Here is a 19,300-nt window from a genome sequence, read left to right as displayed (position 1 = left end):
TTTATCTTGTCACATCCAGTGATGAATTAAAAGATGATGCCATTCCCTATGCTTTTAAAAATAGATCCAAAGCCTGTGTGGTACCTGATATCTTTAAATGTTCTAAATGATGAGGAAATGAATTGGGAAATTTCTTTAGTATGTGACAATAGCTCGCTAGATATCTTAATTAAGATACACTTCCACAGAAAATGAGAGGAATGCTTTAGACGGGCACTGTCCAATAGGTTTCTGTAATAATGGAAATGTTCTATATCTGAAAAGCAGTAATGTATCTATGTCTGTACAATACAGTAGATACTCGTTACATGTGACTACTGAACACTTGAGATGTGGACAGTACAAGTGAGAAACTGAATTTTTAATTTCAATTTAATTAATTTAAATAGTCATTTGTGGCTACAGGTTACTATACTGAACAATACAGGATGAAATCACTCTTCCTTACCCACCAGTTTAAAATTAGATAAATTATTTTGAAAGAAATATTCTAGGAGTCTCATAAACTCCAAAGGCTATGAAACGAAAATCAAAACTCTTAAACATTTTGGGAACACCTTTATCTAATTTGGAAAGAAGAAAGACGGAGAAGCTTATAAATTTTTCTGAACATGCTCTAACACAGAAATTATTACCGATACTTCATTATGTTTAGGCTTCTATTAGCGCTTCTGTCAAGATGGTTTGACTAGCAGTTCTCTTTAAGTTCCAATGTTAAATACCATTAAACACTTTAATGCTAACAATAAACCTCCAATGTGTGAAAAGTTTATGCTAATAGCATAAATCATCTCCAGCATAATCTTTATCAATTTACCAAAATAATAAAGCAAAACAAAACCATTTGGCTAATTTACCCTACCATCATAATTTTAAAATAAAAACGTGATACTATATTCAGGAGCATACACTTAATTTACCTCATTTTATGTAACTATATTTTGTATTAAGCAATAAAAATTTTTCAAGATCTAGCTGAGTATCTAAAACCTGACAACTAACAAACAAACAAAACAGTTCAGCTCACTGGAAAAAAAGAAAACCCCAAACCAACTCAAATTCTAGCTTTAAAATCTGTAATTAAACCTCTGGGCCACTGATTTTAAAAGTAGGCACATTTAAGGGTCAACACTCAAAAACTAAGAAAGAAAAACTAGGTAATTATTATAAGAATTTTTTAGTTACTGCTGGTCAACCTATGCAAGTTTCATACACAATAATATACATAAACAGTTTCCTTCTACCTCTGCATTTTGTGGGACCTGAATTTACTAAAAAGAGGCTGCTTAAAAAAGAGTAAGTAAAATTTCTGCTTTAAATAATTGGACTCACTGAGATAAGAGTGCTAAGTAAAAGTTAAAGAAATTTTAGATTAAGAAATTTAACTAAATTTAAATTTAGTTAAATTTAAATTTAACTAAAAGTTAAAGAAATTTCCTAAAAACTATTCCCTATTGATTTTTCTGATCATTTTGGATCCACTGTTTTCTATGCATACTGACCTTATGCATAAACTTGGATAAAAAGCATATCTTTAACATAAATGTCAAAATCTTAAAGTTTCTGAAATTCAGGGCTTCCCACTTTCCTGGTTCTTTCTTTAATCAAAATTAAAACCAGCACAACCCAAAAGAAAAAGACATTTAAAAATTTAAGTACATGAAATAGCAGTCTAATTTAAGAATCTCCTAATATCCAAGAATATTTAAACAAATGACAGATTTGATAAATATCTCAATGTTTTCAGTATTTTAATATTATATAAATGTAGTAAATTTTGCCGTAAAGTCCAACCTACTACTCAAGTTTTTATGGTAATTCCAAGCCTATGGGCAGGGAGGAATATTTATACAGTTCCAGTACTAAATACTGTAAGAACTGAAACCGAAAGGCATCATAAAGCAAAATGTCTGAAGTAGGACTAACTAAGGGACACACAAGCTATCCATGAAAGATTCTTTTCATCTAATTAGTTAGCCTGATAAAAACACAACTGAAATTTCTGTAAAAGGCATAAATATATGTTCATATTTTCAACACTCATAAATAAAAGGACCAATATCTTTTCCCAAGAATTTCTGGAGAGAGATTTGGGGTGAAATAATGTAAAATTTCCTTTCTAACAACGATAAGAAAAAAGAATTCTAACTTTCACTACAAAGCAGCTTAAAATCAATTACTACTGCTGCTGTCTAAAAAGTATAGTTGAGCAATAGTGGTTTTCATCTGTGAGAATTTCTTCTTAGGTAAGTCAAACACATTTTAATTAATCTTAACATCACTGGGCGTATTTTATCAGTTCTTTATTGTAACCAGTATCATTCTTATAATAAGCACAAATTTTTTTCCTGAGAGATAAACCATGGAATTTTTAAGGGACTGGGTTTGAAACTTGTATGCTAGGATAATGTACTGAACAAATCAATGAGTGTCACTTCTTCGCTATCTACATTTTAAAAATATTTAGACCCAACAATACAGCACCTGATCCCTTTCTTCAATATGTTCATGAGCTAGTGGAAAGGGACATAAATTTCCTTCTAAAAGATTAATAAACCTGACCCGTGACAACATATTCTCCTGGCAGAGGCTTAACTTCCTGGTATTTGTGTTCACTTGAATCAAGAAAAAAAGACCTTGGATTCATATCTAGAATATCGTCTCATACATTTTTGATAAAGGGAAAAAAAAAATCAAAGCAGATTTAAGCTAAACTCCTTGTCATCCAATGTCTTTAGCATTCTAACTTCAGAGAATGCTTAAATGATTTCATGTTTTCCTCATCATACAAATGTTAGATTTAACCCTACTGGGCCCATAGCCAGCCTGGAAATTCGAGTTAATTAATTATATACTTTCCTCTCTCATGTTAATTAGCAGTAAATCCCCAACGGAACAGAAATGTAGCTCTATATACTCTCATATTGGTTTCTGTGCTTTTATTAACTGAAAATGTTTATTTGAAAAATAAATCTTAGAAGTATTTACAACGCAATTTTAGCTACTTGCTGCTCTAATTCTTATGATAATACAAATTATGTGGGGAGGCAGGTGCCAAAACCATGGCTATACCAATTTTCACTACTACGAGTTCTATTAGAAGAGGCCTTCTAATTTCCTGCATTTAAAAACATATCTAGGATAGTTTTAAGTTCTTCATCTTAAATAGAAACTAGTAAAAAGCTGCTTGACTGACCATATCAATTAGCATTCATAAAATTGTAAGTCTGATCATACATGCAAAACATATTTATTTGTAAGAATGGCCTAGTGTTTTTCTCAGTGACATTTTCTTTCCAACGGAGTACTTTGATACAACCAGTAGTAAGGATAAGTGAAATCTGGCCCTCTGCTATGGAGACTAGTTTACTTGTCCTTGGATGATAGAAAAGAGAAAACCTGCTCTTAGGAGACAGACCTGGGTTCAGTTCTGGCCTCAATACTTAACTAGCAGGGTGGGGCTTAAGCAAGTTACCTAACTTCCCAGCACCAATTTTTCCTTACTTATAAAAGGAGGCTAGTAACAGCTAAATGACAGAGTGGTTGTGAGAATTAAATGAGGTAAACATAAAGTCCCCAGCGTAGTTCCTGACACAGAGTAGCCCTTATGATCATGTTAGTTCCTGTCTCTTCTTTCCCAGATTCCATACAAAGAAGGTGAATATTCCAAATGTGTTTCTAAGCTTGAGTTTTAAAACTTGGATTTCTGTGTTGTCTCTAATGATATTAAAATAATCCCCTGAAATAATGAAAAGAGCATCATGCCTATACTTGCTCCAATTTTTATACCTGGAACACTTTATAGCATCTTCAGTTCAAGGCCTAGAAAATGGAGGCTGATGAGATAGGTGAAGAGAACAGGAATCCTCTCCTCCCAAAACTTTCCTTCCTTTACCTCTTTCTACCTTTCTGCATAAAGGACACAATTGAGTCATATCAATGAGAAAACTGAGTGCAGGCCAAGTTCTTTATAAGTAAGGAATCTCAGAAATCCATTATTCCTTGCTATTTTTCAAAGTTCAAAAAAACAGATAACATTCAAAGTGATTTTAAGTCCCCTATTTATCATAAACACATATTAATATAGCATGGTACATAATACAGCTACACAAAAGCTACATGTGATATAAAGCATTAACCCCTTCTCTTTTCTGATAGTGGGGAAAACAGGGTTAACATTTTTGCCTTTTTGCCTTTTCTTTTCTGCACATAGATGCCCTCTTATATTTCCAACAGTACAATACGGCCATATAATCTTAAATAACAAAATATGAAAAGGTTCTTCTCTTATTAATCTTTTTTTCCTAGAGTCTGTTCAGTCTATTTATTAAATTACCCCAAGCATCCTTAAATATATGGAAATCAACTTGAAAATTTAAAAATAAAAACCGGAAAAAAAAAGGAAAGCATTTTCTTTAAGGCCAGTATCACTCAGGATTTCTCACTCTTTCATAATACCCGTAAAAGGATCTTAAAAATGAAATCAAAATATTAATATTCAAAATATAAATCTGTCCTATCATCTTAAGATAAATTGATAAAATGGAGTTAAAGAGTGAGCTTAAATTTAACCGGTTCATTATGAGAATTATACAAAAATTCTATAACTCAAGTGAGGAAATACATTTCACTTAGACTCCGGCAACGTTAAAGTGCTAGTTTTTACTATAAAGCATTGATGGGTAGACATTTCCCAATATATACAAAGATGAAGTATTTACCATAGTCTTTGGATAATATAATTACATACTATACGATTTTCTTACTGAAGAGTTAGAACAATAATAATAAACTAGATGTGGTAAAAGTAAAACACATATAAGACTAAGGGCTTATGATACAGAGGACTAAGAAAATATATCATCCTTTACGCATTTTTCAAGAACATAAAAGTCACCTTTGACCTATATCAAGCACAGGCTATCAACTTTCAGGCTACACTTTTCTAACATACCAGCCATGTCATCTACCGTAAGCCTGGAAATACTTAATACGATCAAAGCTGTTCCCCACCCCTCCACCCCTAAATGTAGAACAAAGAGAAATGCTGTAATAGAGTGATCTGTGCTCTTGAAAGAATAAAATCTAAACTCAATCTGAGTTATAGTCTCTCTGCTTCAGGGGTCCTGTATGATTAATTTTACTAAACTTGCACACACACCATTTTCAAACAGACTATTTCACTTAGAATAGGACATAAAAGAAAAAATTTTCACATTTGAAAGACAGTTGCCAAGGAAATTACATAGAGATCAAGTTATTTCACTTATACCACCCATCTAAACCTACCTCTCACATTCTCCAAAGCTCTGTTTATATGGCTAGTGTGAACACATACTTTTTAATGAGTTTAAGGATATTTTGGCTTGATTGTCATCTAGTAAGAAAGCTTACTGAAAAGTTAAGAACCAAATGCTAACGAAGTCCAAAGAGGCCTTACCAAAGCAGTCAGAGAACGAAAAAGTGCTTTCATTAGTTCTCACGTACACTGGTTAAAGTCATATGCTACTTTAAAACATTTTCAAGTGATAAAAAGGGAAGGGACCAACATAACTGACTGTATACCTATTTTAGGAAAATGTGATTAATTTTTTTTATAACTTCAAACATTAACATTAAAAATGCCCCTACTCCTGACCAAAAAAAATTGCTAAAGTCATTTATGTATTTAATAAAACACCTGAGCTAATACATTGTTTTGGAAAAATTGAGGAGGAAAATACTGTATTCCTGACATAAACCCAAGATTGTTATTCAGTAGTATAACATTTTTATGTTTATCAACTATCTTATAAAGATAAGTCCTATTGAATATTCCAGAAGTTCACCTTCTTTTTAGAATACACAAAATCCTCTGACTTAAAGATATTTTTGTAGAAACATACTAAGTAATTAATACTGAGTAATTAATTTAAAAAACAGAGAAGTTTTACTTAGCAACACAAAAAGGTATTATTTTAAAACATCTAACCATGTGCTATAAATCGACCAGAAATACATTCTTTGGAAAATGTATAAATGCACTCTTTGAAAAATAGTGATTTATTTTATGAATCTGTACAGGGTCAAAATTCTAGTTTGATTGGAAACAGATGGTATCTGAGTAAAGTCAGGCTCCGGACCTGAAACTCCAAACAGGAAATACGGCCCTCACTAGCTGACTGCTTCCCTAATCATTCCCAGAGCTTCATACTTGTTATTTTTATGAATATCTAAGATGACTTTCATCTTTCCCTTCTATCTACAAAGCATCAAGTAATCTTCCCTCTTTCTCTCTGTTATATATGTATTTTACATGTAGATTATATGTTTACAATATAAGAAAACATTAAAACTAATGTACTTTCAAGCTCATTACTAGTAAAGACATCAGGCATTAAAAAAATATCCCACAAATTCAAGTTTATTTTCTATATTATTTTAAAAATAAAAGCCAAAAACTATTGAGTAACTGTGTCAAAGACAACTTTGCTAACCATACTTACAAAGAAACATACAATCTTAACGTATTATAGAATATGATAAAACAAAACCTCACAGGTTTTAGTAAAAAGTAATTAATCTACCCTCCTTTCCCTTAAACCAGTTAGAAGCTATCTGAACAAAGAAAAAGACTTACCGTTTTTCCATTGTAGTAATACATCAAAGAATTGCTGCCCATTCCAGGGACAGGATAAGCACAGTACATGTTGATTTTGAAAATGTTACTGTTTGCAGCTAATGCACTCAGCTTCTCTCCAAGACATACATCCACACAGCCAAACAGAGTTAAGTCTTCAGCACTATGCATCCACACATGATCTACTCAAAAGGAACTTATGCAAAATAGGACTGAACCAACTCACGGAGCAGAGAGGGAGGGTTTGTGCTGTAAGTAACCTCTTTCAATCTCTATCAAGTCCTCACACTGGTGGAGGATACCAATAAGACAAATTCTGGAATTTTAAAAAAATACAAGTCACAAGTGCTAAATAATAAAAAGTGATACAGTGTCTTGGAGACAAATATCCCAAGGAATTATTAATATTGTCATATATATATAGTATATATCTCTCTTACAAAGAAAGACAAACTGACAGATCTGCTAACCTATTTTTAGTTTAAATTAGAGCACTTGTAGCAGGGAAACCTAGCTTGCTACACCTCTAGCAACATTACCATCTGGCATGGCCTACAGTTGCTTCTAATGATGATAAACACATGATCAAGCAATCAGGAATTGGAAACACTGAATCATGTGTAAGAAGAAGGACCTAAACAGTTAAGCCTTGTACAAAGTCACTTCCTGGAGAAAGCGGACCTGTCATGTAAGTACCTCTAAACTAGCTAGAACAAACCATGATTTTTTATGTCATAAAAACGGTATGGAAAGAAATCTGACAGGAACACACTTCATGAAAAAGCTCATTCCAACAATTCAAAAAATTATCTTGAAAATAAATGATCTGTTTTTAAAACATAATATTTAATATAGGTTTTCAATTATAAAGCTCCTTAAATTCCTCACTCATAACACCAATTAAAAGTTTATAATGGATTGCACTTTCCTAGAATATGTACTAAGCAATTCAATAATTAAAAAGAAAAAACAAACAAGGTTTTGTTTTCCCTTACATAAAAATATGAAAGGCTGGTATGTATAGGCAAAATGTGCACTGTAGCTAATAAACTAAAAAAGATTTCTTGGAAGTCTTTCCTCCAAGTTCATTATACTTCTTAACTAACACTTAATATATTCATATTTTTATGTTAATGTTCAAATTTCTCAAAAAGGAAAACTAATCAGTGTGGGAATAAACATCTCATAGATTTAAAAAATTCATTATACTTAGAAGTCAAAAGGTCTTAGACATTGTTTTGCCAATACTTTGTTTCTCACACACAAACATATTTCATTATCTAAAAAAATTTCAAATTGTCTTTTGGTGTGGATTCTAACCCAGAAAAACAGAATAGCAACTTTTCTTTCCTCTCATTTCCCCCCATGAAAACCTCTTTGTACTATCTCTTCTCCCTGTGCCTTGCAGGTTCTCACAAAACTGTTAATCAGAGGGCAGCTCACAAGCTGCAAAAAAGGGACACATCACTTTTTTAAAGGCACCTTTCATGAAGCAGAACTGCTCTAAGGGAATATTCTAGGAATATTCTATAAGGGACCCCCAAACCCACCATTTTTATGAAAAATATTGATTAAAATATAACAATAAAATCAAATAAGACAATAAGGCCAGCTAAGTTCATAATGTTTTAAAAGCTTATGGTGTTGGAATAACAATAAAACCTCCCCACACTCTCCAGATATAGAAAAGGCTAAGCAGCAGCTGCAAAAGAACATCACTGTACAGCAGACCATTAAAATGCCAGTCTGCAGAGTGGCTTGTAACTTCCTCCCTCCTGAGAGACCACAAAGACCCATTTCAATCCTTAGAGAACTGTGTAAAAAGCGTTGACTTACAATTAACAATGCCATGCCTTAAAACCATTCAAGTAAATTTTAGTCTTTTATAGACATAGTCTCTCTCTGACAGAACAGCTTAAAAAAAAAAAAAAAAAGGAAAATCAACCAACCAAAATAAAGTTTCCTTTTTTCCTTAATGAATTAAAAAAAAACCAAAAACTTACTTTTAAAATAGAAATTTAGGGGACTGGGGGAAAAGGGCAGCCACAAAGCACTTCAACATTTTCTTCCTACAATCAGTAGGAAGCTCAGCTTCAACCTGAGAAAACTTTTATATATTGATTTAAAAAAATCCACCTACAGTAGTTAGGCTCGTTTCTTTGGGGCTTGCCAGAAAAGAGAGACTACTATGATGTTTGTTAAAACAAACAGCATAATGTAAATCCAACTATGCAATCTTGGCTATTAAAGCACAATGAAAATTTGAGTATTTCATTAACAGTTCTTTATTTTAGAGGCAACTATATGGTATTCTGAAAGTAATAAACAAATATCCAAGTTTAAAAAGTTCAGAGTAAAACCAGACAGTATAATACTCTTTTACTGTTCTAAAGCAGTTTATTAAAGAACTGGATAAGACTTGCTATTAAACCTGAAACCTGAACTTTGAAACATAATAGTTTCTAAGCAGAGCTGAGTAATTAATTAAAAGCTTTTGCTTCTACTTTTCATTCCTCCTCTCAGAAACACAGATACAAAATCCATACATGTGCTCAAATGTAAGATGGAGCCCCCCCCCCATGTACCCAACATAATCACTTGGTATACACTACTGCCTATACTGAGGGCGGATGTAGAAACGTGAGGGAAGAGAAGGAGGTGGGGGGGTGGGTGGGCGTTTACATACATATGGCATTAAATTTATTCCTCAAAAACAGCAAATCATCAAGAAAACTGGTGGTAATTTAAATAAAATAGTCCTGTATTTTACTCGTATGCTATGGTAATGTCCTTCAAGTTTGCTACTCCAAAATAACATCTTTTTGAAGTCTGCCTTACCCAAAAGAAAGTAAAACTGGTTGATGTAGACATATTTTTAACAGTTACAAATTATCTTCTATGATAAAGTCCTTTTTCTCTTCCTCAAAAATATTTTAAAAAAAAAATCTAATTTAATCTATGTAACAGCTGCAGCACAATTTTTTTTCTTAAGCAGAATCATATTACAGGAAAAAAAATGCATATAGATGGATCAAGTGCTGCTCTAGTCAATGCAGTTGTTTAATCTTTGCCTCTTTTTTTTGAAGGAACATGTCAAGGGTTAATCCTATGACTCAGTCTGACAAAACGAGTCAGCTGGAGACAGGGCCACTTTTTAAACCTGATTTCAGACAGACGTGCAGCCTGCACAGGAGCTCTGAACTGTCATGCACTTTTTATCCTGAATTGTTTCCACCCGCAATTCTACGTAATCACTTATGTGTTATTCTAAGATTATGTGATCTGACTCAATATTCATGCTACCTAATCCAACAATCTAAAAACTCACCAACTTTTATAGCAAAATGGGCATTACTGTACACACTGGCAACATGATTAATGAAAATGTCAGAGAACCCTGAAAAAATATGACTTGGAGCCATACATCTTTTATTAGCAAACTGATTATTCCTGGTTTGAGGATTACTGCATTTCACTGATTTTAAAATATACTTCCCTGCCTTCAATAGTTCAGGATGTGATGTTTATTGCCATTCCAACAATCATCAAGCACAGACCTAAACTAGATAAGAAAAAGCTATGATGTGTTTTGCCTAAGCAATTTACTTCTTTCCAGAAGATTTAGCAAAAAATGTTTCCAAAAAACCTACTAGGTAGAGACCTTCTGGCAACTTCAGTTTAAATTCCAGGCCCTTATTTCCTTCTTATTTTTCTGTTGACTGGGAAACAGATCATCCTTGGAGAGCTATGCAAAATTTCCTGGGGTTACCCATGCAATATTTTAATTTATTTTATTAGCTCTTCTTTATCCCTGATATTTGGATTGCTATAACTCTCAAATCTGTTTTTTTTAACATCTTTATTGGGGTATAATTGCTTTACAATGGTGTGTTAGTTTCTGCTTTATAACAAAGTGAATCAGCTTCAAATCTGTTTTTTAAACTATCTTAAACACGAATGTTTCAAGAGTGACTTAAAATTCTAAAAAAATTTTAAAAGAAAATTTCAATTTAACTGAATTACACATCTTGAATTAATTAATTAATAAAGGCCAGTTAGTGGTTAATATTATTGTACATTTTTTCTAAAATAAGCAGGCAACATTCCAGTGTCCCAAAAGGCCAAAAGATCTGGCTGGAAAAGTAAGTCTAAAACCCACTCATAGGATTCCTCATGAAAAGTTTCAACATTATTTCTAAGTGAATCAATTCCTGGAAAATAAGACTTTCAGAGTGAAAAACAAAGCTAAACGAAGTTCACATGTGAATAATTCCACAAATGAACTCTATATATTCCTGCTTTACGAAACTCAGTAAATAACTAATACGTTATTGGTTGCAAGGGAGGTGCGGGGTGAGGATAGTTTTAAGAGGATAATAAATAAGAGAATCTACAAGTAGGAAGATACAAAAGCAAAAGCAAAAATGTCTCCTCTTCCTTATTTAGCATGCAGAAAGATGACTAGTAAATGAATACTGTCTCCTAAACGCGCAGTAAGACACCAAAAAATTCCAGGTATTATATCTGAACATTATATTGCAAATTTTTCTAGTATATGCTGCTTTGTAAATAAAGTCACTCCTAAGTGTTCAGGAAGTTGGTCTTCTGGTCTTTTTCTAATATTTAGAAATATTATTTTTCTCACAATTTAGAAAATTTACTTTTGCAAAAAATAAAGCAAGAATATAAAACTAGTGAAATAATGCATCCCTCTCAAACCGATCCACTAACAATCAGTACCTATTATTTAAACATAATAATGCTATTTATCTGAAATCATATAATGCATCTTCTAACTCAACAATATTACTCTCATCTATCTTGCTGATAACTAATCAATCAGTAAAAAGGCTTCCAAATACTGTCTTTCCACTGTATGAAAATATGAAAAATCAAAGACCTGGTTTTCTGATCTTTCCTCAGGTGATATTTTGAAAAACTGGTTCCAATTATGCCTTAGTTGTGAGTACCTAAATCCTAGCCAAACCAATAATCAGAGTTATATTACAGATTGGTCTGAAAACTGGTACACAATTTACTTAAATATTGATTGGAAATGAGGAGCAACCACCCCCCCCACCACTTCTCAGTAAAATTCATGCTAAAGTTCACAAATCACATCATCTGTCTCAGACACAGAACATCAGATTTCTTATTATCTCTTTACAAAAATCTCAAGCCTAACATGTGTTTTAGAAATGCTTAATGCTTAACAAAATAGAAAACACCTATCTGTATAGCCAATGTAAACAGTCAGCTGTATAAACTGCATTTATAGGGCAAAAGAACACTTGTTTAATTCCCCTTCTGACAACCTTATGACCAAAATGAGGATGTCTAAAAACAGCCATACCTCCTGGAGGAGAAAAGCAGATAAATCTCTTTCTGAGGCAACTAAATAGTATCCCTCTGACATCAACATGAACAGAACTGACAGATCATACAAAGCTTCTAAAAGGCAATCATTAAATACCCCTTCAAACAAGATAGAACTACCACTACTGAGAATATATAAAACATGAAGCAAACTTCATGTTTATCTTGATCATAAACTCACTATGACAAAGCAGTTTTCCTCGAAACATTAAAGTGGGGAGTCCCCCTCCCTAGTAATTCCTGCATCTCTTGGCTGTCCATTTCTTTCCCCATATGAATTGCAGTTTGTCACTTCTCATTTACCACTTGAAATAACACGGTAAGAGATTCATTAACTATGTTGCAACCTGATAATTTTCCTGCAGATGGCTCTACAATCACAGCACTAATGGTGTGTCTGCGGGTAAAAAAAAGTTGAGGAGAGTATCCAGGTTTTAAAATTCTTTAATAAACCAGCACTCTGATGAGCTTTTAAGACTGGGACAAGGCATTGCACTACTGACTTATTAGGTTACAACAAAACAAAAACTAGAAGCAAACAAAGCTATTATTTTAAACCATGAAGGTAAACAATTTGATCTTGGGTCCAGTTACCTCTCCCTTAAGGAAAGTGCTCCCCGGTTTTTTATTTCTTCTTTGACTGGTGTAATTTTTTTCTTCTGAGCTGGAAAGTACAAGATCCTTTCGATTTATGAGAAATGGAACAGTACCATGATATTCTACTCTATTTTAAATTTATTTTTAAAGAGACCAGAAATAACATCCGCATCTTACTTAGCCCAGAGCCATTTCAAGAATCTGCAACTGGAAACTCTAAATAACTTATACATTAAGTTATTCTGGCACCCAATCTATGCTTTGTTCCAGTAAAAATTCTTGCTAGTGGTAGTAATTTTTTAATACTTCATACCTCTAATTAATTAAGTACTGAGTATCTACCAAATCATCCTGCCTCATATTTGTAATGATCAAGTAACAAAGCAGAGTTCATTTTAGCTATACTCACTGGAAGAAATCATGCAGATTCTAAATTTATGAAAAGACCCATCTTAAAAAGAGAATGGGGGCTTCCCTGGTGGCACACTGGCTGAGAGTCCACCTGCCGATGCAGGGGACACGGGTTCGTGCCCCGGTCCGGGAAGATCCCACATGCCGTGGAGCGGCTGGGCCCGTGAGCCATGGCCGCTGAGCCTGTGCGTCCGGAGCCTGTGCTCCGCAACGGGAGAGGCTGCAACAGTGAGAGGCCCGCGTACCGGGAAAAAAAAAAAGGAAAAGAAAAAAGAGAATGATTTCTAACCATTAAATTCTGGTGACCAACTCTCAACAAAAGCCAAGTAATACTTCAGTTTGAAAACATATATGAGGATGGTATAATAAGCAGGGGAGGAGATGGGAGATAGTGCCAGTTTAAAGCAAAACGAAAGTTTCAGTAATGCTTACTTAGTATGCTTCACTGGTAAAGGCAATATGCCACCCCAACAAATGTTCCTTACCAGACAGGTTGGGAAACACAGTCACAAAACTCTGAAAGAAGAAAATGTGTTAAGCTACTTGTTCTATGCATCTCTATCACAAATACTTACAGTAGGGCAGAATAATTCTCCCTACCACTCATTAGTACTCTGTAACATGAGATAAGCTGCTCAGGTTCCAGACACTGTGGCGTCATACCATATGATGAAAAAGAGCATAGACTAGGAGTTAGGAGACAGGGATTCGGGTTTTAGCTCTGCCTCTTAGGAAGCATGAGAGCTTAGGCGAGGTCACTGAATTTCCCTGAGTCTGAGTTTCCATTTCTGGAAAACTCAGGAATTAAACTAGGCCAAACATTTCCTAGCCATTTCACCAACAGTAAAACCTTTTATTACCTACTCCACCCCCAAACACTGAATTCCTATTCTGAAAGATTTTTGTCTCCCAAACTTTTCTTGAGTTATAATGAATATTTTTCCCTGTTAAAAAAAAGCCATGCAACTCCCATTCAGAACTTCTGATTAAAAGGAAAATGAAGCACTGCCATGCTGAGCTAATTCTAGTGAAAGAAATCTGATAGCACGGATAATTTATTTCAGTAAATTACACAAGTTGTTAGGTTTTCTGAAATATTTACATTTTGTATTACTAATTTTGAAGACCCAGGTTATGACTCACTGGCATAGATGATACCTAATGTCTACACACCAACCTTAAATTGTATTTTTATAATCATATCTGCAAGTGGCACAGGTAAAAGCCCAGAGCCTCACATGAAATGAAAGGTTGATCAGATAGGGAATCAAAAACATTATTACAACTTCTCAATTCTAAGCTAAGAGTCCAAATGCTTGTATTCTAGTAACATTTATACGCTGGCAAGTGAATTATCTTTACAAGGGGTTTAGTTATGTATTTCTAGTAATATTTTCGTTTAAAACTAACATCTTTTTAAATAGCTCTGTAGTGTCTAGGATAAAATGGTAAAAAAAAAAATGAAAAGGGTTGACATCTTACCAATAGGTAACAACTCTTACCTAATTCTGTCATCTAATTAGCTCGGTAACAATTTTGGTTTCTTAATAACGTGCAGTTTGATCTACAGGTCAGACATTTTATGTTTAACACAGCACCACCGGGAAAATAAAGATTTTTGGCCATATTCTTCAAATAAACATGTAAGCCTCTACAGAGATGGCTTTGTTATAATTTTAGTAGGCAACAAGAGTTAAGGAGACAATCCTTAACTTAAGAGAGCTCATCTTAACTAAGTAGGCTGTGGCTCCTGCACTGTTCGGTAATAAAGAAGTTGGGCCTGTGATTTGCTTCTTTGTGCCTTTTGGCTGGAGAATTTAGTACATCATAAAAGAGATTATGTGGATTATAGACAAAGGTGGCTGTAATGAATACATAGGTTGGATAGTTTACAGGGTATAATACAAGAATAAAGGGTGAAAAGCATGTAGCAGTACCACAGTACCTTTACAGCTGTATGATCTTTTTTTAAAAATTAATTTATTTACTTATTTATTTTTGGCTGCATTGGTCTTCGCTGCTGCACGCAGGCTTTCTCTAGCTGTGGTGAGTGGGGTGTACTCTTGGTTGTGGTGTGCGGGCTTCTCATTGCAGTGGCTTCTCTTGTTGCGGAGCAGAGGCTCAAGGCACGTGGGCTCAGTAGTTGTGGCTCATGGCTCTAGAGCACAGGCTCAGTAGTTGTGGTGCATGGGCTTAGTTGCTCTGCGCCATGTGGGATCTTCCCAGACCAGGGCTCGAACCTGTGTCCCCTGCACTGGCAGGTGGATTCTTAACCACTGTGTCACCAGGGAAACCCCAGCTGTGTGATCTTGAGGAACACTGGGGTGCTCTAACACTGGTTATTTGAGACTGAAATATTAAAAAGATTCAAACTGTGTTACTATTGTTAAAATTGGAATAAAGATATGAATACAGGATCACAATTATTAATGCTAAGTCCACACATGGAAAAACCAAATTCAGGTCTTCCTAGCTGTGATGTATCTAACTGAGAGTAAGACTATGCCTATGTAAATGGGAAGAATTCCAGTGATCTTTGCCACAGAAAACACTTCCACTTTTCTGATGAAAAACTGGAGCTTTTTTTTTCTCCCTGAAAAGCTTTTACAAAGTTTAACCATGTTAAACATCTTACAGTATAGATAGTTAAAATATACTTGTAGCTCTCCTTGAAGAATATGTTAATTACAGATTGTTCAGTATGTTGTTTATACCTTCTCTGAGTCAAATGAGTATGATCCAGGAAGAAAGAACAACTATGGTTGTATTGCTAATCATTTAAGTTTGTTCATTTATTCAACAACTATTCACTGAGCATCTATTATGCACCTAGGAGCTGCTGATAAAGCAATAAACAACATAAGTAAAATCCCTGTTTTATCAAAATTCTCCTGGGTAAGACAGATAAAGAATAAATTATAGTACATCAGATGGTAGTAAGTGTTTCAAAGAAAATTATAGCAGGAAAGGAGAGAGGGGAATATGGGGCATGTTGCCATTTTATAGAGGATGGTCAGGAAAGATTCCCCAGTGATAAAGTGATATGTGATCAAAGAGAAAAGTATATAAGGAAACTAGCTATATGGGTACTAAGGGAGGTGTGCTCTGGCAGAGAGAAGAGTAAATGCAAAGGCCCTGAGGCAGGACGGTGCTTGATATCTTTAAGGAGCAGTAAAGAGGGCAGAAGGCTAGAGGGATAAATTAGTGGAAGATGAAGTCTGGGAGGTAGCAGAAAACAGACAAGAAGGGTCTTGAAAGCCATTTTAAGGACTTTGGTTTTGCAGATACGAGATGCTGTTGGAGGATTTTGAGCAGAAGAATATCATCTGACTTAAAATTTAAAGGGATTGTCCTGTATTAAAAAAAATGATTTAAGGAAAATTGGGAGGTCAGTTGGGAAGATGCTGCTTTAATTCAGGAAAGAGATAAAAGTGGCTTGGATAATGAAGACAGCAGCAGGTGGTAAGAAATGATCAAATTCTTGAAGACAATTTTAGTATGAGCAATTTAATATGGGAAGATAACCACTGTTTTACTTTTATGTCAATGAAACCATAATTTTTTTTCCTTTAGAAAAAGGTTTCCTGTATTATGGTTTTCCATCCTCATCTGTCACATGAGGATCATGACACTACATTGTTAACTACGTCAATCCCAGCACACTGTAGAGTTATGGCTGAATTACTGGTAATTTACCACTTGGGGGGCAAATTTATTCCTATTATTGTGTATAATTAGGAGTTAACTGCACACCTGAGGAAAAAAATAGGACAAATAGTTCAGTGTCTTATACAAAAAAAGCAAGTTAACATATTTTTGATCATTTGGAACAGCCAGAGTAGGAGAAAGTTGAAAAGTACAGCTTGGAGCAGGAAGTCATTAAAAGGTGATGTTCCCCATCATAGATAACATAAAATAATAGCTTCACAGTATTTATTTTTATCCTCTTAATTTAATTCAAAAAGCATTTCCTGGATACTTCACTTTGTGCCCAGGGGGCGATAATCACTCAGATGAAAAAAATTTTAAAGTTAACTTATTTCCAAAGGTCAAAGTTACCTTTTGACCGTAAGCATCTTGAAGACAGGGTACAAGGTCCATGGTTTATTATTACTTAAATATCTAAAGCCTAGAAGAATTCTTAATTCACAATAAGCACTTTACATTCACTAACTTTATCAGAATGAATTCATATTTCTCTCAGTGGAAATTTACTAAATGGAGCCCACTCTAGTAGCAATAAATTTCTAATTCTCATTCAAATTACTGTTTTTTGAAATTTATAAGTATCTTCGGTAATGTTGAAAAACATATTGATAATTTCAATTATGTCAAGTTTTATGGTTTAAAAAATTATCAAGCTCAAGTTGGAAAACTTGAGAAGTTTTATTACTTATTTATGAAGTATTATTTATTAACACTAGCTATCATAAAACTAAAAAAAAACAACTAAATAAGAACCATAAATATTCACTTAAATTTATAGAGATTGTGAGTTTTCTAGTCATCTAAGTGAAGATTCTCTTAAGTTGTTTTTTTTTTTTGCGGTAGGTACGCGGGCCTCTCACTGCTGTGGCCTCTCCCGTTGCGGAGCACAGGCTCCGGACGCGCAGGCTCAGAGGCCATGGCTCACAGGCCCAGCCGCTCCGCAGCATGTGGGATCTTCCCGGACCGGGGCAGGAACCCGTGTCCCCTGCGCATTGGCAGGCGGACTCTCAACCACTGCGCCACCAGGGAAGCCCTCCTCTCTTAAGTTTTGAATGAAGCTTTTAGGTTTAGAGAGACATGTCATGTGTTTCAAAAGAATCTGTCTCACAATCATACATGGGTTGGAACTGATTCTCAAGCTTCTAGGAACTACTTTTTTAGCTTTGGGTTCTATGAGGAAGATGGACCAGGATAAAAGATGGTGATTAGGCACATGTATATATAAGTTCAAGGAAAAAATTATAATAGAATTCTTTATATCAAAGTCAAATTATTTAAATACTTTAAACCCAATTGTTTCAAATAAACATTTTCTAATATATCTCTATGTGGACTTATTTTTGATGTCATAAACTTCTGCATATTATTACCTAATGTGACATTTAAATCCTAGAAAAATTATGACTTCGTAGCATCCACTTTATATATTGAGGTTCTTCCACCATCCTAGTCAGGTACATTTTAAGGCAAATAACTGTCCTGGAAAGTTTCTATCAATGTGCCTAGGGCCTTAAGGAAATGATGAAGGGACTAATTTATATCATGTAATGGATCTAAAAAACAAACAAAAAACCAGGTTTTATTTTGTTTCTCTTTGGGTCTGTTTTTCACGGGAAGTATATTTATGAAGAAGGTAAGACTATATCTACTCTAGGCATACACTTATGGTCTTTAAGTCTAATGCAGAGGTTGGCAAATTATAGTTGTGGGCCAAATCAGGTTTACCACCTGATTTTACAAATAAAGTTTTACTGGAACACAGTCATGCCCATTCATTTATGTATCATCTGTGGCTGCTTTCACACTCCAATAGCAGAGCTGAATAGTTGTGACAGAGACTGTCTGACTCACAAAGGTGAGCAGATTGACAACAGAACCCTTTACATAAAGTTTGCTGACTCCTGGTCTAGCACACTGAGGAAGAGTAGAAATACAGGCTATAAGAAAGAGATAGCAGATTCTAGCAAATTTTCCAGAAACAATTTCTAGAACCAAATTACTTTTGAAAATTAATAAAATGTTGTCATATTATACATATATTGGGTTATGTCTTAAATGCAGATAATAAAAAAGACAAAAACTTTGAAGGGCTAACACTTTAAAATTTGTTTAAAATCGGACTTTCCTGGTAGCGCAGTGGTTAGGACTTTGCACTCCCAATGCAGGGGGCTGGGGTTCAATCCCTGGTCAGGAACCTAGATCCCACATGCATGCTGCAACTAAGAGTCTGTATGCCACACTAAGGAGCCTGCAAGCCACAGCTAAGGAGCCCGCCTGCCACAAATTAGACCTGGTGCAATCAAAAAAAAAAAAAAAAAAAACTTGTTTAAAAATCTATTCAATGAATACAAATAAGGAACTATCTTGGAACTAGTAGTGTTTTTAAACTGCTTAGAAGTCTAAGTATGAACTTATCTATATAGCATAGATTACACTCCTTGAAATTAGTTATCATACAAGTACACTAAATGACTTTTCAAACTAAAATCATCACTGGTTAAACAAAGGAAATATCAACGATGGCAAATTTCATGTCAGCAAATTACTTAGGATATAAATGCCTTCCCTAACCTAGAATGAAATCCAGAG

The 19,300-nt window shown here is 34.3% G+C and overlaps 1 protein-coding gene across 11 annotated transcripts in view; it reads right to left on the bottom strand.

Annotated features, from left to right (window-relative positions):
- Positions 1-19,300, bottom strand: part of TCF12 (transcription factor 12) — a 379,535-nt gene that overhangs the window by 52,612 nt on the left and 307,623 nt on the right. For 2 of the 11 annotated variants that reach the window (XM_065900501.1, XM_065900511.1), the window contains exon 1: positions 6,620-6,688. The exons of 8 other annotated variants lie outside the window; for them this stretch is intronic. In XM_065900501.1, the coding sequence (XP_065756573.1) occupies positions 6,620-6,688 (69 nt within the window). Of the gene's footprint in view, positions 1-6,619; positions 6,783-19,300 lie in introns of those variants that run through there. One more of the 11 variants, XM_065900492.1, reaches the window with a different exon arrangement.

This window comes from Phocoena phocoena, chromosome 2 (assembly GCF_963924675.1).
Source record: "Phocoena phocoena chromosome 2, mPhoPho1.1, whole genome shotgun sequence".
Taxonomy (NCBI): Eukaryota; Metazoa; Chordata; class Mammalia; order Artiodactyla; family Phocoenidae; genus Phocoena; species Phocoena phocoena.
This window is presented reverse-complemented; position numbering and strand designations above follow the sequence as displayed.